The sequence below is a fragment of the Osmerus mordax genome, chromosome 8 (assembly GCF_038355195.1).
Source record: "Osmerus mordax isolate fOsmMor3 chromosome 8, fOsmMor3.pri, whole genome shotgun sequence".
Lineage (NCBI taxonomy): Eukaryota > Metazoa > Chordata > Actinopteri > Osmeriformes > Osmeridae > Osmerus > Osmerus mordax.
Genome location: NC_090057.1, coordinates 5,159,080 through 5,182,401, shown reverse-complemented (window position 1 = coordinate 5,182,401; position 23,322 = coordinate 5,159,080). Strand labels below are relative to the sequence as shown.

The window sequence follows — 23,322 nt, the reverse complement described above, 5'->3', positions numbered from 1 at the left end:
GAAAGAAATCAGGCCTGACAACCAGGTGATCCAGCAGAGGGGCCGGCCCAGCCAGATCAGGCCCATGTGAGGGGAGGGAGGCCTGGGCTCGGCCGGCTGAATGAAAGCCTGTCCTGTCCTGGTGCTCCAGAGGAAGGCCCCTGACTCTCGTGATTAGAGTCACGGGGAAGCAGAGAGCGTCCCTTCCTCGCTGGTCAGCCCAGACACCAGCGCTGCAACATCGGCCTAATATTAGCCCCCACAGGGTCACCCTCAAAGCCACCAGCGCATCACAAAGACAAGGACACGCCGCCCGTGGCTGCCTCGTTCACGAGCGGGATGGTCGTCCAGGGATTGAGCAGTGGGAGTCTCACACTGACAACAGTCTGTTTTACTAGATGTTCAATATCTATTAGGTTGCGGTGTGTGTGTGATTGCACAAACTCTGGTTATTGGGCAACATGTCCCTGACTGGGTTGAATCCATAGCCAGGTCTGAATACATAACACACAACCAGGTCTGAACACACAACCTGGTCTGAACACACAACCTGGTCTGAACACACAGCCAGGTCTGAACACAGCCAGGTCTGAACACAGCCAGGTCTGAACACAACCTGGTCTGAACACAGCCAGGTCTGAACACAACCTGGTCTGAACACAGCCAGGTCTGAACACAGCCAGGTCTGAACACAACCAGGTCTGAACACAGCCTGGTCTGAACACAGCCAGGTCTGAACACAGCCTGGTCTGAACACACAGCCAGGTCTGAACACAGCCTGGTCTGAACACACAGCCAGGTCTGAACACAGCCAGGTCTGAACACAGCCAGGTCTGAACACACAGCACTGCAGAGATGCAACTCAGCAGACCCATCCATCATTCAGGGCTTCTGGCCTTTACTGCACTGTCACTCTGACAGCCCCAGCCCCACCCCCAGCCCCAGCCCAATAAACTGCGACGACTAGCTGATCCGCTACACTGTTACTGGGCAGAGAGAGAAAGAGAGAGAGAGAGAGAGAGAGAGGGGGGGGGGGGGGGGGTTGTGGACAAAGAGCATGGCCTGAACAGCTGCTCTCGTCCTAACATTGCACCTCCACTCCAAATTCCACAGTGCAGCTCTGAGGGCCTCTGTCTTGAGTCAGCGCTTTCACACACAGCTGAGCCCGGACAAAATGCAGGGATGCTTGGGCTACGGCAAACACGGAGGGCCAGAAAGCACGCTAGCTGCTAACTCCTGGTCCCTTAACCGCTGGGCGTCGCGTAGCCAACCACATAATTTCACCCATCAACACCTTTCTCAGCGCAGCAAATCACCACTAAATACTGTGTGGATACCACACCCAGTCAGCTCCGTAAGGAGAGGGGGAAGGTTTTCATATCAGGGCCCAGATTCCCTGTGACATCAGAGGGGAGGGTATTCCCCCCCCACCCCATCCCAAAGCTGGCTCTTCTGGGACACAGCGTCGTTTCATGAATATGCTGGTTGATCAGCTGTCAGATCTTCCACTGTGAGCTAAAATCCCCTCTTTACATTAGGAATAACAGTCATGGACGCCCGTTTTTTTTCTCAGTCAGACACATCTGCACTTATGAACACACCAAAAACAGACACTCACACACACACATCTGCACACACACTCATTCACACACACATCCTGCAGCAGGGAGAGTGTCTCCTCCTCCATGACCACCACAGAAACTCCAGTTCAGTAACTGAGGGGGGAAGACACAAGTATGCAGGCCGCGCTTCAGCCAAGTTGGCAATGAACGCATTTCAACCCGGGAAAAAAAAAGAAAGGCAGCTTAAGTCGCTAGCACAAATTCATCCTTTCATAGCGAGGGAAATTGTTTGAGAAAACAGTGTGTCTCTGTGTGTCAGTCTGTCGGTATCACTGGTCTAGACTTGGCTGTCAGGGGACAGGAAGGGGAAGAGGGCTTAATTGCTCCTCTGGGTCTGACTCATTAAGAAGAAGAGTAGTGTTCCTTTTTCAGCCAGAGAGAGAGACTGCTACACCGTTTGCCTCACCCAAGTGAAACAATTTTAAAGTATACTAACAAAGAGAAGAGTGGAGGAGGAGGAGGTGAGAGGAGGAAGAGAACAGAGGAGGAGGAGGAGGATGTGAGAGGAGGAAGAGAACAGAGAAGGAGGAGAGGCTGTCTCTTTCCTTTTGTGATAAGCTAAGCATCACTGTCTTCCTATTGAAGGCCATTGTATATACTGCATGTTTTTTTCCTTTCAGACTGTATGTTGAAAAGACTGTAACTAGGTGCAAGTGTACAGTCCCCTACCACTCTGGTTTCTTGTGTGTTACTTGCCAAGCAAGGACTTAAGCCAGTTTCTGATGATGGATAACATCCTGTAATAGCCTAACTTGGCAATAGTGAGATGGCATTCTTATTCTCCAAGGCCTGGGCTGAGTGCATGAGATATTGAGCACATAGCATGAACGAATTCTGCTCTATTACATTTAGTGCACTTAAGTGTTTCATATACTAGACTGTCTGTGGAGGAGGAGAGGAGTGAGTGAGTGAGTGAGTGATTAAACAAATGAGTGACCTCACCACCGATGTGTCTTTATATAGGCAGGCAAGCAGCACACGGGAATGACCGAAGCACACAAAACAAAGAGACACTTCCTGGTATGACATCATGTGCCTGAAAGTACACCCCAGTCCCTCCGGCACTTCCTGTCCCAGCCCTGCTGAATCTCCAGACAGGAAACAGTATAACGGCCAGCATCGTGACAAGGATGTCCTGACCCCTGCTCCACAATCAACCTCACTCATCAGGATCTCCATACAGCAGGCCGACCACACTATCCAGCTTCAGCACCTGGACTGGCCTAGTGCCTGCACTGACGACAGAGAAGTCACAGATGTTATTGTCGCACTATAGTTGAGATATTCCTTTTTGCACTGTGCCCGGTAAATAGGCTGTTCCTTCACTCTGACCACTGACATACTGTTAGAGCTACGCACTCCCGATCCTCGATCTTCTGCTGTACTCTCCACATGGACTGTCAGCGTGTTGCTTTGGACAAAATCGTCTGTTAAGCGAGTAAAAAATGCAATCCTAATTTCTAGCTCGCCCCTGCGATCACAGACCAAGTAGAGGCGGAGTCTGCTAGCCAGCGCCCAGGAGCGTGGAGTTGTATGCACTCTGCTGTAGCGCCCCACAGCTTCTGAGCAGCTGGCCAACGTAGACTGTGTTCATAGAAGACTGAGGAAGGTCTTAGCAGGGGTCTCCAACCTTGTCTGTTCCTGGAGAGCTAGCTTCATGTCGGTTTTCACTCCAACACCAATCAAGCACACCTGATTCAAAAAATTAGCTGGTTGATGTGTTGAATCAGGTTAGTTTGAACTGGGGCTGGAGCACAAACCTACGGGCAAGTAGCTGACCAGGAACAGGGTTGGAGACACCCTGCTCTAGAACTTAACTTATTGGTGGGTCACCTTTTATGTGACTAATCTTTATATCAGGTTAATAGGAGGCTACACAGGCTAAAAAATAAGGTCAAACACTATAACTAAGCCTATGCTATACTAAAGACTATTCTACTTTGATACTTAGCAAAGCATGTTTAACAGAAATTGGCTGAGCTCTCATCTCATGTGTTAAGTTTTAAAGGTTTTATGTAATATCCTTGTAAAAGGATATGGGATGGCTAGTAGTAAATAAAGCTATACCAGTCCAGACTATGCTATAGACCAGTACAGGCTATGATATGGGCCTCATGTCTGCAGGCCATGCAGGGCTCCATTTCGACTGGAATGAGGTCACCAAACAGAAGAAAAGCCAAACTATACCAATGTTTGTCTACTTGTGTGAGCAGAAGGAGGTAGACAATTACAAGTGAGATCAAATACCCAGGCGAAGTCATTATAACCTACATGTGCTTAAGTTTCATCCAACAAACCAGGCCTGTTCTTTGAGAGGCTTTTGGGGTTGGATGTGCCCTCCATTTCTGGTGTGTTTAATAGGATATGAGATACCCCCTCCATATTTCGGTATGGTTTAAACAAGTGTAGAAACTCTTCATAACCATGACGTTAAATGCAAGTTAAATAGTCCTAATCATGTCCGAGTATAATGTGCGTTTTTTTTTTGTATAGCGTCTTGAAAATATCCAAATTAAGTCACACTTGGCTCCCGCCGGGCACCGAGATCCGACAAGACAAGCGGGACAGGCATGCCCGAGCCCAGCAACGGGGCTCGCGAGTCGCGACCAGATAAAAGGTGAGTTGTTCGCATTCCACGTTCATGCACAAACCAAACCCCCGAATGTCGTCACAGTTCAGCTTTTCCACAAACGATTGAGTTGTTAGTGTGTGGTCCTGTGTGTGCTTGGTTTAAACGAGAGGACTAGGGAGGAGGTAAAAAAAAAGCAAACGTTCCATGTTTTTTATGGCCTGCCCTTTAGTACCACGTCTACAACAAATGGCAAACATAATAGCACCGTTTTTGTTGTCTAACTTGTGTTGCAACGCGGATTTGTTTTGAAAGACTAATCAAGTTGTATTTAAAGTATCTCAAATAAGCATACACACAGGTCATACCCCCGTACAAAAACACAATGGCACAATAACAAGCTAGCACTTCGAAACTGAAGCGTAATCAGGTGGTGGCCTCGCTTTGAAGGCCTAGCTTGAGCACTACTATAAAAGGAATGTGATGAGAGGCAGGGCCACTGCACCAACATTGTGACTCAAAAAAAAGGAAAGCCAAATTCTTACCCCAGTCCAGAAATTCCAAAATGTTTTTCTCTCTTCTGAGGGGCGAGTTGTTGCATTCATCATAAAGACAGATAAGTATATCCAGTAGGGTTTCCACACTAAGGCATTGGCCATTTGACTGAGCTGGTCCGTCCAGGATTAGTTTTTCCAATTTCTTCAAACGAACCTCTCCCGACATGATTCAAACTATTTTGGGTGTTTCCAGCAATTATAGAAACTGACTTGGCTGAAAGTATCTTCAGAATGACAGTGGGCTAGGTACGCCGACAGAAGTTATTCTCACCTTGTTGAAAGAAAAAAAACTTGGATGCTCTCAGGCAAGCAAAAGCTACTGGGGGGTTAAGATAAATCGATCATCCTCATCCTCTCACAAAGGCATCGATACAGTATGGGTTGTTTGCGAAATGTGGAATACGTCCTCATATTCAACCTATTCCCAAGACACATAAAGGATAACTCACAGACCCTGCCAGCCCAGGCCGGCAGATTTTGACGTTCTGAAAGCCCTTGTAGTATGTCTATTCTTCTCGTCCAAAAAATGCTTCTCTATCAAGGTATCGCCCGTGTCCATGCAGTTACAGCAATCCCCTGAGCCGTTGATATATATGAATATCCATTCTGCTGCAACGAAAATGCATCAACATACTAGCTAGCCAGATCTGCAATGCTACAAAGCCCGAATGCCCCTCCTCTGATGAGAATAGAAGGGCGAAAGGCTTAGCTAGCTAGTAGGAGCCTAGCTAGTTTTTTCCTTTAATTACCATTCTTCTTAAATTATGTGGAATGCTGTTCACAGTTTAAAACGATTGTTCGAGTAAAAGTCCATATCCGTTGCCGTCGAAAACGTTGTGGCTCCTGAGGGGTAGGGCTAGTTCTCGTCAAGAAGAATGGTGTATTCTTGCTCATACCAATCCGGGACGCAGCCTTCCCCCCTTGCCTGCCTCCCCGGTCGCTTACCGTCTCCGCTTGCTAGCCTTGCTGCAGCAGGCAAAATCCCAGCTCATCATGGCGCCCGTCAAACTACCGTCACAGCATCTGCTGCGGGGACGGGAGAGGGGACACTAGAAGGATAGTCAATATTGTGAATGGAAACTGCGGGCGGTGGTATGGAATGACATAATGAATGTGCGAAAGAAGAACTGTCTCTTTAATTGTCATTGAACATCTTTTTTTAATGACTGAGCATTTGGGAATAGACCGAATAGGCGAGTTTATTCCCTTGGTCCCTTACACGTGTAATGAATATAGGTTATTAGGAATCATTAACCAAACAAGGATAGGATTTTTCTAAACATAACAACACTCCCCACAAGTCGTTTATGAAAATATTCTCAAATAAGTCTACATCACATAAAGGTAAACGCTTTTTCCATTCTGTCCCCTTACATTTAATGTTTTCTACAATGGACTAGCACTCTAGGCTTAGACAACAGTGAATGCTGGGGTCTATGCTTTGGGGTAAAAAATAAATAAAAATATATTCAACCTTAATTAACTGATTACAAAATCTCAAAGACGTAGACGTAATGAGAGCAAAGTTAATTAGATGAGCCTATATAAAAGTGTTTATGAGTAGTTGAAAAGAAGCCAGAAACGTAACTTTTTGTATGGAAGTAGCCTACCAGACACCCTTCAGAAGATCAAGATCAATATGATGTTATCTAGAGTCGTTAATATGTCAAATGTCAGGTATTCAATGCAATAAAAGTAAAACCTATAAAAGTCCCTATAATAACTCAGACATATGGCCCAGTGGTGCAAAGTGCCATGTGATTACTGTCCCATGGCGAAGTAGGGCATAGCTGCCACCTAGTGACTGGGGAATCTTACTACAACTTTCTATGGAACTGCGATTGGATACATCACATCCATGTTTTCCACTTTTTTTGTGTATAAATGTACACGTAACCTAACTTTTGTCTTGACTAGACTGTCACCCCCCCCCCCCCCCTCACACACACACACACACAAACACATCACACTTTAAATACTTGTAATATCCCACCAGATTTACGCCTTTATGCGAAAATAAGGAGGAAACTATCGGGCGTTAGTCCCACGCTGAAGCAAATAGCAACTGCAGACTCAAGAAAATAGAAAACGGCATCAGGCCCTACCCCCTAAAATCCATGCCCCGTATCTGTTCAAGCCAAACTTACACCCTTGATTCCTGTAATGTAGGCTAGATGTAAACTTTGCACGTAATAAATGTAACTAATGTCAGTTTATTTTAGTCTAATAAATCGGATTTTGGTTTATATTATTATTCCCTCATCTGGTAAAAGCCGGTTCGGACCTGGTTCTGATTAGCTACACAATAAAATAAAACAGGAAAATGTCCTACAGTGCCAAAAATAAGATATGTACCCATAAATACATCCGAAATCAAATGCAATTTGGTTATAGGCTACTGGAGGTCAAAGAAAATGAACAATTATGCAATTATGTTGTTTTGTAGGCCTATACCTGTTCATGTCTGGCGCATTTACCGCTCAACAGACACTCGGTGATTAGTAGGCTCGGGCCTAGATGGTTATTAGCGTGAGTGAGGACAATTGAGCTAATGCGTTTGCAGCTGGCGCTTTTCAGGTGAAAATATTCAAATATTTGAGGTCAAGGATATGACTAATTCCAGCAATAACCAGTAAGTTAGTGACTATACAACATGAAGGCTACATAGTTAGCAGCAACATCAATAGCCTATTTACTTTCTCAAAGCGTCCTTCTCCACAATAAACGAGTGGATTAATTGATTAATCGTCCGCCGCGCAGCTGCTGAAGACCGCAGACCACACCTAGAAGAACTTGCAACCCACATTTTATAGAAGTTCTCATTTTAAGCTTACCTCTCATAAACGTGGAAGATAGATATATAGACCTACATCTCAAAGAACACAGATTGATTCATTTATCCTGTGTATGTGCTTGTGCATTACCTCACCATGTAGCCTAGGATAGTGTTTAGGTGCAAGGAGATTTCATGTTTCACAAACGGGAGGGGATGGCTGATAAATTGAACTTCTTTCGAATGCAAATGATGGATGTTCATTAACACCTGTGTTGTTGATTGTGGGAGCTTGTAGGCCTTTGATTGAAAAGAAATGGCACCTGAAAGAATCAACTGTACCTTTGAACTGAAACCACAGCCTTTGATAGGCAGGGAAGAAGGAAAGACTGAGAAATGTCACACAAATAAGCACCTTAATTTACCAAATTAGGGGATATAATGGGAGTGAAAGTCTGTTGTGTATTTTAGGCCATCACTAAATACTTAGACTAGACTGAACAATGTATTTGGCCTGAATCTACATATGAACATTCAACTATCTGATTGCCTCTGTACAACCTTGATTTGATTCAAGGCAGTAATTTATGCCCTCTGGTCCATTGAGGAGGACATTTCCATATTACAATGTCCTCAACATTAGAAACAAAGAAAACCATTGACATTACTTTCCCACCAATACAAATACATTTTATTATTTTACTTGTATACAAAATCTAGTGAAATATATAAATATTGAGTATTGACTTTTAACTTTGACAGCATGACACTGCCTAAAATCGAGAACATATGCAACACTTTATAAAAGAAAGAACTGCAGGTAGCACTATTTTGTTTTTTACCGATAAATTGTAAGACAAGTGATGCACCAAATCACAAATGCACTATATGTCGATTTTGCTAAAAGCTTTTGCTACTACACAGTAGCTGTATAGAGTGTGGTCCTCATAAAACAGGCTGTGGAGATGTGTCTTTTGACAGTCATCTGTCATCTGCTCTTCCTGTCCTCCGTAGGTCTGTCTGACATCTCAGAGTAAATAAGTCCCAATACACAAACACAGACAGGGCCCCTGCTACAGCCAGCGCACCCCTCTTCTAGTGTTTGTGTGACAAAAAAGGCAAGGCAAATCCTGCAATAGAATCAGATAACCACCAACCCGTGAAGAGCTTCCAATCCACATCCTTGCTGGAGCTCTGGATTAACTGTCTGTTTGGCTAATAATTTTAATCTGCTGGAGGAGGCAGAAGGGGTGACTGGTTTGGAATAAACATCTAATCCACCCCCACCCCCTGGACCCCCTCCCCTCATTCCTTCCTACCCCAAACTCCATACTCACACTAGTCCAATGCTGGGCTAAACGTATCTGGGAGCTGCCAGACAGATTGAAGAACAGAAATGAGCAGAGAGACTGTACGACAGGCTGTTGCCAGACTGATCCCGCTTTGCATCATCCAGAGGAATGTACACATCAGGGTGTGGACAGACAGATGTGGGGGCTACGGGCTAGGGACACTCAGGAAAGCCCAGGTTCACGGGGTCAGAGAATGTCTGGGCCCCATGTGCATCATGTAGACAACATAGGATTTAACAAGAGGTGTATGGACTTTGGTCATGGAGGATTTGCTAGAATTTGGTAACATCTATTACTGATCTAATACATGATAACTTAATAATAGCCACCTATGTATGTTCATTAAGAAATTATAATGTAAGTGAACATAAAGGTAAACCTATTCAAGATAATAAACTACTGTTCTTAAGATCCATCAGAATGATAATAATTTATATCCATTTACAGGTCATTTTATTAGCCTAATTATATTTCAATTGTTTGTTTCTGTAAATCCTTATGTAACATCAACTTTTCTACAATAAACGGATTGGTTCATTGATTCTTTCCGTTGTGCAGATTACAGATCGAAAAGACTAGGCTACATTTTTAACCGTGACATTAAAGCAAAACAAGTTTTGATAGATACAGATAGGCCATGGGTCTTTCATCAATCGTTTGCCTGAAACTGAATAAATAGCCTTATGTTTTAGAGAAAGAGTGAAAGAATTGAGTGGGTAAAAAGTTGTAGAACACCATACATGAAACGGATACGTGTTTCGTTCAATCGCTTCACTGGAGATTTGTTGCTGTTTGAAGTATGGCACTTAAACATGGCCTGTCCAGGACGTGGCTTTAATGTCGCACCTTTGTTCTGATATCGGTCCCCACCCCCATCGTCAATGTGCGAACGACCGGGAGTGTCACCAGCATATAAGGACCGGCTGGGGGTCACAGTGACACTGTCTCTCTCCCTTTCCGAGCAAACAGACTTCAGCTACTGTACTTCTACCTGGAAGATTTTACGATGGATTTTCTCCGTGCTTGTATTCTGTGCGCTGCTTTTCTTACCTTAACCAAGGCTTTTACGCACCATGACATGAAGGACGCTCTGCTTCAAAAACTTGGTCTGGATGAAGTTCCGAATATTCACAAGCGGGATTTGGAGAACATGGTTATCCCGACCCATATTAAAAACAAGTACGCTTCCATGTTGAAGCTGCACCATAGCAGGCGGCGCAGATCTCTGCCTAGTTTGGCGGGCATCCTGAGGGGCATCCCTGGAAATGCAGGTAAAAATCGTTTAAATTGTTAAATGTATGCACTGCGGTTTTGTGTATTTATTCAGTGCCACTGTATTTGAAACTGCCAGTTTTATGTTCCCTGTCATGTCTCGGAGTGTTAGGCCTATATATTTACTAACCTTAACCATGTAAATGTTATCTTTTTTAGATATATCTGGGGAGTATCTGTACTCGGACACGACTCGGCAAAGGATAGCGTTCGAAATGGAAGCGAGAATTCCAGTTAACAGCGAAGTGACCATGGCTGAGTTAAAACTGTATCAGAAAGCTACCCATCACAAGCGCTCAATGAACGAGAAGAAAAATTACCGTCCAGTCAACAACGCTCGGGTCAGCATCTACTGGGTTGAAATGCTAGAGAACGGATCCAACAGAAGCTCGCTGGTGGACTCTCGGTAACATTCGAATTTTGAAACTGCGACTTGTTCAATTAATTGAGTTCCAATCTAATCACTTGTCAAATTAGACGTGCAAAGTGTTCAATCAATCACACCCTCTTTCTCACCCTTACAGATTGATTTCCATTCACGAGACGGGCTGGAAAAGCTTTGATGTGACCCAGGCCGTGCACTATTGGTCGATGACGCAGCAGAACACACCTATGCACATGGAGGTGTGGGTCGAGGGCGAGAGACCTGGCAGCTACGCGGCAGAAATGGCCAAGAGTGTCCACTTTACCACCCAGGACCAGACGGCCAACACCCTGGGAAAACCGGAGCTAGTTCTCTACACACTCAACCTCGAAGAGTTTGGGTAAGCAGCGCGCTTTGATATACAGGATGGAGAGATATTGTAATAGAGTGACAACTATCCTTTTCATTTGCATAATTAGTACTGGCGCAGGAGGTTAACGGTTTCCCTTTCTTTTTATCTCTCTTTAGATCTCGAGGCGACTGTGATTCCAATCCAAACAAGGAGTCGTGCTGCCGAGATAAATACTTCATCAACTTCCGAGCACTCACCTGGACCCAGTATTGGATCATTGAACCCACGGGCTACCAGGCTTACAAGTGCGCTGGAGGATGCAAGCAACCCAAACGCAACTATGGCTATGGGGAGAGAAAATGTACTATTGCAGAAAGCGCACCACTGCCGATGATGTATCTGGTCAAGAAAGGCGACTACACAGAGATTGAAGTTGCCGAATTCCCCAACATGATCGTCGAGAAATGTGCATGTACAATGGACAATGTATCGATAGTTTGAACTCATATTTCCAGATTTAAAAATGTAGATCCTACAAATGACTTCCAGTACTTTTATATTAAAATATGTTATTCTCAGGGAGTTGGACCGAAGATGCTGTATTTCAACTCTGTACCCACAAGCACTTTATATCAAATGTTGTATAGGCTACTTAACTATTGAGTTTACAGTGTTACGATCCTTTTGTATTAAGTTTTATAGTATGAAGTAGCGGCAGTCAGAGACATTTGGTCTCAGGTGTTTTTAGATGTAAATAGTTTGGTTGAATGATATATTTTATGCTGGGGAAAATAAAACTATTTTTTCACTTATAAGTTTGCTTTTTCCTCTTTTCTCTGCTTGCAAAACAATAAAATATGCAATGCATTACAAATCTAAATATCTAAATTGAGAATGAAAATTAATGTATTTCGAACCTGTAACAAATAATAAGTAAGAAACATTGAATAGCCAATAAAAGGAACATCAACATATACAACAAACTGTCAATACACAAGCATAAGTTCGGTTTTATTATAAACAACGTTCACAAATCATCAAACTAAAATGAGGCAAGTGCACCCCATAACCTTTTATCTTTCCAACCCAGATAAACATGAATTAAACATAAACCTTGCATTTAGCACCTTTAGCTGATTCCAATTTCATTTAAAAAATCCTAATTTCACAAAGACAATACTTGTAATTTCCACTAACTTCTAAATAAATTCCACAGTGACTACAGTCTGTGACTACAACAGCAAGCTTGTCTGTGCTAAGCCACTCTTCCCCAAGTTAATTCAAATTAAAAAGGCCCACAGCTGCTTCCATCTGTATATTCCGTGCCTCTTTATTTGCTATGTTTTAAATAGGAAATGGTAATGCTTTGTCAATACCTGCGATTTGACTAATGATGTATAACCTGTCACAATGAGAGGCTACTGTCATGGAAGAGGACGGTCAACAACAGATTTGTTGGCAGACATTTGCACCCGGCTTCCTGCGTGTCGTGGTTGTTTGCAGGAGGATCAGTCTACAGGCCTCACGGGGAGAAGACGATGGCACACACACCCAGAAGGGCTGTGTTGACATCAGTCTTTAGCTGATACACACAGACACAACATTGTTAGGCAGGGAACTGCTCTGCAGATCATACCCCAATCTCTGTTTGCAGTCTGGGTGGGGGGTCCTGTCATCCCCACACCCTTGCTAAAGACATCGGTGAGCCAGGATGTGAGTACACATTAACAAGAAAGGTTCTTAACAGTCTGGAAGGACCCTAGGTTAAATATATTGAAACCATGGGCGTAGGTTTCATTATACATGGGTGGCACGTGTGAAAATAGCAAATCTGTCCCCCCTACCTTTTATTAAGAAAATTATTTAATGGCCGCATTCTCAGTTATAAATGTTTTTGAAAACCAATCTGAGCCCAACTTAAATGTATATTTATTTTAGACTAGGCCCGGATATATTCAAACTAGGGGCCCTGCCACAAAAAAGGTTCTAGAACAGAACACAGACATATTATTTTCAGTGATTAGAACCTGTAGAATGTGTATATAGAATATGGTACATTGCTAACCTTCCTAATTCATGTCTGAACATAATTTGTTCAAACAATTCACCTTGGCAGGCTAAAGGGAATTTATGTATGCATTCACTGATTGAAGAAAATCCTACAGAAATAATTTGTCACACAGTTTATACACTTTCTAATCTTTATTATTGATTTATTCCATATTGTTGCGATAGAAAACCACATAAAAAACCAAAGCAAATATGAACAAATATCAAAACATCCGATACAGAGAACGCGTCAGTAGGCTTTTAAAACGATGAAAGATTAGGATCAACCTCACCCAGAACGTAAAGCATGACTCACTATTGTACACCTCTTCATATGCTGAAAACACAAACTCAAAACTTATAAAAATCTAGTCTGGGCAATTTACAATTGCATTCGAACACAACATACAAGTAATTTGTGAGTATACAGTCATGCAACTAGCACACCAGCATCAAGCGGTGATGATTTATGAGCCATTTGAGTTTACGGGAAATTCCTGTAGACATTTTAAATATGAGCAATTGCAATTTGGATGCATACAACCTATATTCTGGCTGAAAGGATGCAAGGGTTTAACACTTTCAGTGGGGACAATCACATTAAGTATCTTCAATTAAGAGCCATGATATGGTTGATTTGATACAGAGCCAGAATTATCAATGGGCCACAGTCACAAACGTATATACTAACAATACTAGTCTTGGAAGCCAGTTCAAAAGATGAGATAAGGCTGCCAAGCGGATCAGAACGTCAAATTTTGGTAGCCAAAGTTTCCTCTGCTCAGTGTTATTAATGTATAGTTTTATATTTCTCAGAGGATGTTGTGACCCTTTTATATGCTGGTGAAAATGGGGGGTAGTGACTTGCATCAGAAACAATGAATACTTCCTTAGATTTCTAAGACACCACACAAAGCCTAAACGTGCTAAACTAGCCACAGAATCTAGCATCTTCCATAAAAAACAGTTTAAAAAATAAAATACATATTATGGGCATTACATGTAAACACTAGAACAGTGTGGTCAAGTTGTGTGGTCAAGTTGGACTCAAAGCTAACCACTTCAACTTTCCATCGAAAAAATGCTTTAGGAAAAGAAAATCAATAAATAAGGAACAAGCATTCAACCCGACCCCTGAGAAGTACACCACAACCAATGCTATGATGAGTCATCTGCCTTCATAAACGTGTGTCGAAAAAAATAAAACCTAAAAGCTATACAGAACGCTAAAGGGATTCCAACATCCAATTTGAGCAAAGCTTTATTGAATGAATTCTGGTTCAGATAACAGAACAGCTGACGTTGTCATTCGCAGTGGAAAACCAGGCCAGCCATTGCAACAAAGGCCTGTTGCGCACCTTTGAACTTCAAAATAAAAAATCACAAGCCGTGAAAGTTGTAAAAAAGCAAACATGTAGTTTATTGTAAATCTATGGAGTTAAGATTACATGGTTGATGTTTAAAACAAAAGACAAAATCCCCAAATTTGAACTCTTACTGTTTCTACAACTCAAATGTTGTTCTATGCTGCTTGACTACTTTTAAGTACAATTCTTTAGCAAAGCTATAGCTACCATGCCTTTCAAGCACTGGATTCTCTCAATCTTTAAGTGTTTCTTTAAACCTTGCATACAAACAAATGAAACTAAGCAAACAATATTTACAATTCATAAAAAAAGAAGAAAATCACAAAGCACAGATAAAATGCACAACCCTGAAAATCTTCCAACATCAGCTGCATGAGCAACGTGTGGTTCCTGATATACCAAAAACACGGGACTTTAAAAGCATGAGATTTAAAAGTAGTGGAAAAATATCATAAAATGTACAAAACAAAATACGAATAAATCAAATGAAATTGAACCCATAAAGCTTGAAAGAGACCTCGCTCCTCAGATGTGGAATGTTTCTACATCGCTTTGTGGTGGTTGATTATTTTCAGTTGGTTTTTAAAAAGTGGGTTCTAGAAAAACTCAGAGATGTCCGTGGCTGGTGGTTGAGGCCCCCCTTGTCTGTCAACACACAGTCTCTCAGTAATAGCCTCCTGGCTGGTACTGCTGGCTCCATGGCTTCTGGTTCCAGAACTGGAGCAAAACAAGACACAAACACAGCAGGTTAGACACAGCAGGACAACAATAAGACATTAATAGATAAAACAAATGAGATAAAGGATTAATAAAGCCAAACTAATGGTGGTGACTCCAGACACTGTCTTCCTCCTAAAACATCCTGGAAAATGTCTTATGGTCTAGTCATGATGTGTTTAATGCACTGGAAGACTACACCGTCTCAAACGCTCACACGTTCAGTCACAGCAACAGTAAATTAAGAGTTTGCAGTCACTGAGAGACTGCCCAGGCCCAGGCCTTAGCGCTGAGAGACTCACCCCTTGCTGCCAGCTCTGGTTGAAGGCCTGGGCCTTGTCCATGCCGAAGCTGCCGTTCCTGCTGCCGCCACCGCCGCCACCACCACCGCCGCCGCCTCGGTTGTTCCTGTTGTTACCGTAGTTACCGCCGTTCTTGTTACCGAAATTGCCGCGGCTGCTGCCTCCTCTGGGCTGGAACTGAGGGGGGGGGGGGGGGGGGGGGGGGATATTTAACTCACACCAATACAGGTAATAGGGTGTGTTCAGCCTCATTATCAAATGTGTAAAAAGTGTGACAGAAGATTTTTTATTGCAGATGATAGCTCGTCTGTCTTTCCGACCACAATAAACTAGGAACTAATTGTGAGAGATCTATGATCTACTACACATGATTTGCCCTCCCTCCCTCCCTCTCACCTGACTGAAGCTGCCTCTGTTTCCACCCCCTCCTCCTCCTCGGTTCATGTTGGGAGCTCCTCCTCCCTGGCTCATGTTCCCCCTGTTCATTGGACCGCCTCTGTTCATGGGGGCTCCTCCTCCCCTGTGGCCCATGTTGCCTCTCATTGGTCCACCTCTGGGGGCTCCTCCCCCAAGGCTGGGGATAGGTCCGCCCCCGCCTCGGTTGAAGTTACCACGGGCAGGGAAGCCTCCTCTGAATGCAGGGGGGTGCAGGAAGCCCCTGGGGTGGCGGTTGAACCCTCCTCGCGGTCCTGGTGCTGGAAGGGACCAGAGAATCAGACCTTTTGAGACCTTGCAAACCTTGTTTTATAAAATACATTATTGTATCGTCTGTATAAATCCAGGTAATATGACTATTATTTTAACCCTTGCTATCCCACCCATTACGACAGATGTACTGTACACATTGACCTGGATAATGCCTCTTGTCCTGCACAGACGGCATCATACACACCTCCTCTGAAGTTGCCTCTGTTCTGGAAGCCTCCGCGACCCCCTCCACTCCCTCCTCTATGACCGGGCCCCCCTCCGCGGTTGAACTGGCCCTTGCCCCCCCTGGCCCCTCCACGGACAGGACCCCCCCTCTTGGGGGTCATTCCTCCCTGGTTTGGCCTCTTCTCAGCAGGCAGGGCCGTCTTGCTCTCCTCCTTGTACTGTTCCAGCAGCTTGGCCGCCGCCTCCTTATGCAGCTCCACAAACTCCACACTGCTGAAGCTCTCACCCTCCTCGGGCAGGGAAAAGAACCCTGGAGAGGGGAAGAGATGCAGGGAAGGAGGAGGAGGGGTTCAAATAAGATGACACATTAAAAAGGTTGAGATAGAAAGTAATCCGAATAAACACACTTCAGAAAAACACTGAATAGTAATCGAGATCCCCGGTAAATGTCATCAAACTTTACTTCCAAGCCCTTTAAACAAGCAAAGTCACAGGGTCCCACCAGCTCAACCGCGACCCAGTAAAAACACTCCACAACCTCAGAAGAAAAAGCTGGAAGGATAATATCCTGTAAGGACCTATATTACACCTATCACCATTTGATAAAGAATATTGGTGATCTAATACTTCAACAATGTACGTTGATTATTCTGCTGATCAATTTTCATTTTATTTATGAAGACCCTTTACCTTTCATCTTGAGGAGAGCGTGCTCGGGAACCTCCTTCCCGTCGCTCTCAGCCTTCTTCTGAGCCCGCAGCTTGTAGTCCTCGTCCGAGGGACATACCACCACGGCCCTGCGCTGGTACCCTGCAAACAGACACATCTTCCTCTTCTGACCTGGGGCGGACAGGTTGGTCTGGAAGGAAGAAGAGGAGAGAGACGGAGGGAGACGGAGAGAAAGAGTGTAAGAAAGATACACACACTCAGGGAGATACAGATCAGTACAGACTTTTCATGGTGTAACCTAACGTGCTGTAAAGCGAGGGAAGGATCTGAACCTGCAACCTTTTGATCTGCAGTCAGATGCTCTACCACTGATCTATCCCCATCTAACACTTCAACGTATAAACAGATGGCAATTATTCGGATGATCAAAATAATCTATTTATTCCTTTTCTCTGGGAAACATTAGATGGTGGGTGGCAGTTCTGCCCCTCTCACTGCTGTGACTGCTCCATCTGTACCTCCACCTATCCTGCCTCCTGCTGGTTACTTCCTTGGTAACCAACAGTTACTTCCTTGACCATGTCTGGACTTACGTGGTCCAGGATGTAGTTCCTCTTCTTGCGCGCGGCTATCTCGATGAACTTGCCCAGGAAGAGAGGTGCACGCTGGGAAATGGCTGTGAGCTTGGCCGTTTCTTTAGCTTGCCGTTTCAAACTGCCAATCTACACGAAAAAAGGGGAAAATTACAAACCAAAAAGACGCGTACGCAAATATATAGCATTTACAATTACGATGGGCTGAAAAAAGTATTTGTCATTGACTGTTCAATGAACTGTAACAACAATTCAGCTCCTTTGGTGTTTTACACAGACAGCTAACGTTGAGCTCTGCCTCCGTCCAGACTCACCATCATCTTCTCCACGATGGTGTCGCTGCCCAGGATGTAGTACTTTCCCGGGTTCTCCTCCACATGCTTCTTCACCCAGGTGGTCTTTCCTGACCCAGGGAGACCCACCATGACGATCATCTACACAAACACACAGGAAGTTACACATATATATATATATATCCAAATGTCTGATTAATGAATAAAACGTAACTTCCAACACATTAAAAGAATCATCTGGGTTTAGACCACACACACACACACACACAGTCAGAGAGGAGACACGTCTGGCGGCCATGTTCACCTCGCAGTCCTTCTTGGTCTCTGGGCCCTTGGGCCCCCGGACACGCTGGTCCACCAGGACATCCTGCAGGAAGGTGAAGCCCTCCGGCGAGGGGAAGAACGGCAGATCCTGCTGCCCGAAGTTGAACTCCACCGCACAGTTGTGGCAGATGACGTGAGGGAAGAGCGCCTGGCTGCCCAGGGCCTCCTTCTCCACCTGGAACGCAACCGCCGGCTCCTGGCCGTTCTTGGAGAAGGACATCTCCACCTTCTCCCCTTCGAAGTCCTACGGTTTCAAATTTTGGTTTTGGTCAAACATATTTTGGTACATTGTTTCATTTAAACCTGTTGTTGAAACAACAGGCTGAGGTATATATGTATACATATATATTCACAAATAGAATGACTACAGGCTGGGGTATATATGTATACATATATATTCACAAACAGAATGACTACTAACAATAAGGCAGCAGACAACATCGTTCTCGTCGAACGTCTCTCCAAAGTCTTCCGTCACGCAGTTTGTAGTCTTCTTTCCCTTCCCAGAGTAGGCATACGAGTGCTCGTCCTCACCTGGAACAACAGGGTCACATTTAACTTTAACAGTTTTTTTTTTTTTGAATCAAATGATGTTTGACCTTGAAAACCATGGGTAACCTGAAATTTAATAACAAACTCGTTTCTCCACTAGGGGGCACCGTTGTAACACTGACTGTAAAACGCCTGCAGGAGATACTTGCTCTATGTCACTAGCCTGACAACTGATATCCTCACCCAATAGCAAGCTGCTGTTGGCCACGGACCAGCCCACCTGCACCTCATGGATGTCCATGTTCTTACTGGAGATGTGCTTCACAGGAATCTTCTCAGTGATCTGTAAACAGGAAACTATTACTCGATATCGGGAACCCTAAAAAGATTGTAATCAGTCCTCAAAGACAACAGGAAGTTTGCCATTTGGGGGAAGGAACTACCTAATATCTAAATCCAAACAAATGTATTTCTAGTGAACGTGGTGTGCTTTCCTGATCCTCCATACCTTCATCTCGAAGCAGGCCTTGCCTTGGGTGACCCCGTATGAGGCCTTGCCCCCAGACCACAGGTATGCAAAGCTCTCCATGGTGAGGGAGGAGGCGCTGTAACGGTCACGAGACACCTTGAAGTGCAGGTCGCAGTTATCTAAGAGAGAGCGAGGGGGAGAGAGAAAAAGAAATGAGGAAAAAGAGAAAGATAGCGAGAGAAGAATAAACAAGGGTTTCGACATTACTGGAACTCTCTTTCCACACAGGGCACGAGTCTGGTGTTTATGCTACTACACCCGTTCTGGGGCATTTAGAAAAGCCAAGACAAGAGACGGTGGTGCTTGTTATGACCAAGCTCAACGCTTACAGGTGTCCAGGCAGACTTTGGTGTCGTCAAACTCCTCGTCTTCCTCCTCCAGAGGTGGCAGGGGAGACTTGAAGGACGCCCTGGAAGAGAGAAAAGAACCGTTCAGTGAGACGTCTGGGTGGCGATCGTGCCTGAATGCACTTTAAAGGACTGGGACTGCCTCAGCTTAGCACGTCCTCTCTGCAATGGGAGAGGGAGAGAGACGTGGAAAAATACACTAGATGAAAGAGAGACAGACCTTCTGGCAAGCTGGTGTGTTTCGCCGCCAGTGTTTGGGTGATAGGTTCAGACAGCAGACAGCACTTACCTGCAGACGTCCATGAGTAAACTAAAACTTAAGAGAAACACAAACCTAAACTGGGCATGGGATACATTGAAGGGGGGAGGGGGAATTAAAAGAATAAAAGAAATCTTGGTCTCAACGAGTGAAATGTGTTTACGGCTTTGAGATTCCAGTTCTGGAGCTTAAAGGCCTAGTGGATATAATTAACTCCCCGGGAGGACCTAACATCAAAAGGTCAAGACCAGCTGTGAGTGCCAACAACAGTAACAGCAGAACTGGGTCCTGTACTGCAATAAGGGACTTCAGAATGTGAAAACGAGGTAACCATTTAAAATAAAATAAAAATCTAATGAGTGTGCTGCTCCATTAACTTACCAGCTCTATTGTGGCATCATTCGAATTGTTTATGAACTGTTGCCAAACTCCTTCGGCTCTGTTTAAGGCGTGATCCACTCAATATTTACTGTGAGGATTGCACGGATGATCAGTCATGTCTGAATGTTGACAGAAATGTGTGCAGGACTTAACACTGGCAGAGGGTCAGGAATGCCATAACTTGGCAGATTAGATTGTGCATCTAGAGTTAATTTGGGACACATCCTTGAGGAAAAATGCAACTTGCATCATTCTTAGAACTGCAATTCTCCTGTTGGGTCAGCGTGTTCGATTTTCCAAAGAACCGCAAGGCTTTTGGCTTTTAGAAATGGCATCCTTGGATGGATAATGGACAATGAAATCTCTCCTCGGCCTGACAAAACATGGTAAATACAGTTTTGGGTCAAGAGGGATAGCATTGCAGGATAGACTATAATAGGATTGTGTAGTTGTGCTTCGCATGGTGTGTCAAAGATAATCACTGGGCTAAGGGTGGAAAATCTAGCTAACATCCCATACAAAAAGATCAATAAAGAGACAGATAAATAATACACATGAATGATGTAGCCTGCTGGGTTGGAAGTAGACCTGTAAACACACACACAATACAGAAGAGACAAAAATGATCGAACACAGGTAAAAACATCAAGAGCAAGAGATAACAATGGACGGTCAATGGCGAGGATCCATCTGCATCTTTATGGACATTCAAAACACCGTTCGGGTACACTGCTACATCCTTGTGTGCTACACTGTCTGAAATGGACCCCCCTCTATCCTCTCCCTCCCTTCCTCCAAACTCCACATCTGCTACACTCCTCCAAGATTTTTCCCCCTGAGTATTCTTTAGTCTCGTTGAGTGTTCACAATGGGCTTTCCAAAAATGAGTGTGAATGGGTGGGGAAAATGTTGCAATGTACTGGTTCATTCATTTTTCATACTGCATGTGCAGTCCATATAAGAGTGTGTTGGCACTGCAAGTTAATGGTAAGGTTGTTTAAAAGCAAGGAATGACCCTCTAAACATTTACAAAATGGCAATAAATGATAATTAAGTGAGGGTTTCTTTTTTTTTTCTTTTCTTTTTGTTTGCTAGTTAGTGCATTGGCGCTTAAAGCCAATACAGTTCACATAGCTATGACGGCGCTTCAGGGATACCGAAGGCCATTTTGTCTTGCCATCCTTACCAGCTGTATTTGTTTTCTTCAATAAATTCAAAGTAGCCCCTTCCATGTTCCTCCCGGCGTCTCTTAACACCCTTCTTATTCTTCTGATCGCCATTCGCGTCTTTGTCCGCATCCCCTTTGAAAATAAAACAAAGATATAATGAGGTGCTCCTTTTTGAAAGAGGTCGAACTGGTTGTGGCGGGTAGTGGACCACAGTACCTGTTCATTAGTTACAATGTTGTCGACCTGTGATAGCTAAGAAGCAACACCTCAGTCGAATCCAGGTAGCTGTAGTGCTATAATTGATCAAAGCTACTGTTCTGACGGGGTAATGGAGGTTATATTGTATGGCTAAGCAAAATGTAAAGTAGCCTGGGCAAGAGGTGATGGGAAGAACAATCACTGCAAGAGATCAATTGGGGGGAATACAAAAGGGACTAGTTAGGAGTGTAAATACTAGCTAATGATAGGGGAAATGTATTTGTTTGGTCCGCTTAGCTAGCATCATGCATGAAACCAAAATGGTCTTCTTCTAGCCCAACCATCAATCTCACAGTCATGACTGCCCTAAAGATCGTTATGTGACTTAACATGGTAGCTCTACAGTACTGTAATACAATAACGTAACAGCCTTCATAACGCGATTGACTGAATCATTTTAAGGACCTCCCTAGCTAGCTGAGCTAGCCAACGAACCATGTGCAGCAAACCAAGTCAACACCTGGTGGGTTTCGTCAGGATTGACGCCCGCTAGCTAACGTTAGCAGACGACCCAGCTAGCACCTAGCCAGGCGCTAATCCATACAAGCTAGCAGCTAGCTAGCATAGCCATACCAGCTAGCTATGAACAACGCGCCAACACAAAGGAGTGTGCCATGCAAGCGAGCTAGCTACTAGGCTAGCTTAACCACCCGAACAGATGTTGACAACCAAACAACCACCGATTTCAAGCGCAAATCCATACTACGCCAAACGACTTCATAATAAAATTATACAGCACTAACCTTCAGGATAATCTATTCTACTAGCTTTTTGAGTCTATCTTAGCTCTATTGTGGCTGAGTACACCAGGCATATGAATAGCCTAGCTAACGCTTTTCTTTGGCAATCGTCCCCAGTCCAAGGATTTGAAGTCGAAACGGGCGACTCACCCTCCTCGGTAGTCTGGTCTCCAGGCTCACCGTCCTCTGTATCAATTTTCTCCATATCGTCCACATCTCCTTTTAGCATCGGGTCCATCTCATCATCGCAATCTTCTCCCTCACCCATCTCATCATCCTCGGTGCACTCATCCACGACGGCGTCCCCGTCTCCATCCCCTCCGTTCCTATTCTCCTCTTCCTCACCCTCGTTGGCCTCCATGCTTTCTTCAACCGGGACTACCTCGTCTTCATCTTCTCCCATACATTCTTGTTCGGCAGCCTCAGGCACCGAGTCGGAGTTGCCTTCATCGGCTAACGTGACGCTATCGTCTTCGTCGTCCTGACCAAGCGGAGAATCCCCGGCTAGGGCCTCTTCATTAAGCGCGGCCTCCAATCGATCCATTAGCTCGGCCTTCAGCCCCTTGTCGGACAATTGACGCTTTTTTAGCTCGTCCTTCAGCTCGTTTACTTTGAGCTTTTTAACGTTTAGTGAACTCATTTTGGTCTTTAAATGAAAAACTATGTAAACACTACAATTAAATAAAACAAAAACGCCTCAAACAAGACGAAAATGTTAATTTAGGACGCTTCGTAAGCAGATGTAATTACAACTGCGCCAAATGGCACTGCTTTTCTTTTTCACCGGTAAAGGATTCCCGTGCTGCAAGGGAACCGTATGGGGGAGGACGAGGGCGTCGTTTACCGTAATAAAGGTTCAAGAAGCTCAACGTTTTTCAGAGGGGACATGAGGTATTGTCATATAGGGCCTATTAATCAAGAATGTCATAAAACGTGAAAAAATAGTACAATTTCATGAGTCTGATTTGACTGACTGAATTGAAGGATGTAAGGACACTGATTTTGGAGTGACCAAGTCAACTGTCAAATTATTGCCTTACCTATGAAATGTATTTGATCTCTATACTGGAGCATGAAGGTGAGCGGTTCCAAGGATTTGTTTACGTTCCCTCACGCCTGA

General features: G+C 44.3%; 3 protein-coding genes across 9 annotated transcripts in view; 1 reads left to right on the top strand and 2 right to left on the bottom strand.

The window, feature by feature from the left end:
- Positions 1–5,582, bottom strand: part of cdc42bpab (CDC42 binding protein kinase alpha (DMPK-like) b) — a 48,137-nt gene extending 42,555 nt beyond the window's left edge. For all 7 annotated transcript variants that reach the window (XM_067241107.1, XM_067241110.1, XM_067241112.1 and 4 more), the window contains exon 1: positions 4,716–5,582. In XM_067241107.1, the coding sequence (XP_067097208.1) occupies positions 4,716–4,893 (178 nt within the window). In that variant the 5' untranslated portion in view covers positions 4,894–5,582. The remainder of the gene's footprint in view (positions 1–4,715) is intronic.
- A 4,276-nt stretch (positions 5,583–9,858) lies between these two features.
- On the top strand, positions 9,859–11,432 carry lft1 (lefty1). The gene is made up of 4 exons (XM_067241115.1): positions 9,859–10,123; positions 10,284–10,530; positions 10,649–10,888; positions 11,017–11,432. Exons 1-4 carry the CDS (start codon positions 9,859–9,861, stop codon positions 11,339–11,341), a joined length of 1,077 nt encoding a protein of 358 aa, XP_067097216.1. The 3' UTR covers positions 11,342–11,432.
- A 2,849-nt stretch (positions 11,433–14,281) lies between these two features.
- Positions 14,282–22,976, bottom strand: hnrnpub (heterogeneous nuclear ribonucleoprotein Ub). The gene is made up of 14 exons (XM_067241520.1): positions 22,353–22,976; positions 21,222–21,336; positions 19,378–19,457; positions 19,028–19,167; positions 18,763–18,862; positions 18,449–18,561; positions 18,008–18,271; positions 17,725–17,844; positions 17,411–17,539; positions 16,839–17,007; positions 16,168–16,458; positions 15,672–15,970; positions 15,276–15,452; positions 14,282–14,973 (listed from the first exon to the last, which is right to left on the bottom strand). Exons 1-14 carry the CDS (start codon positions 22,840–22,842, stop codon positions 14,920–14,922), a joined length of 2,541 nt encoding a protein of 846 aa, XP_067097621.1. The 5' UTR covers positions 22,843–22,976; the 3' UTR covers positions 14,282–14,919.
- Between the last annotated feature and the right edge of the window lie 346 nt (positions 22,977–23,322).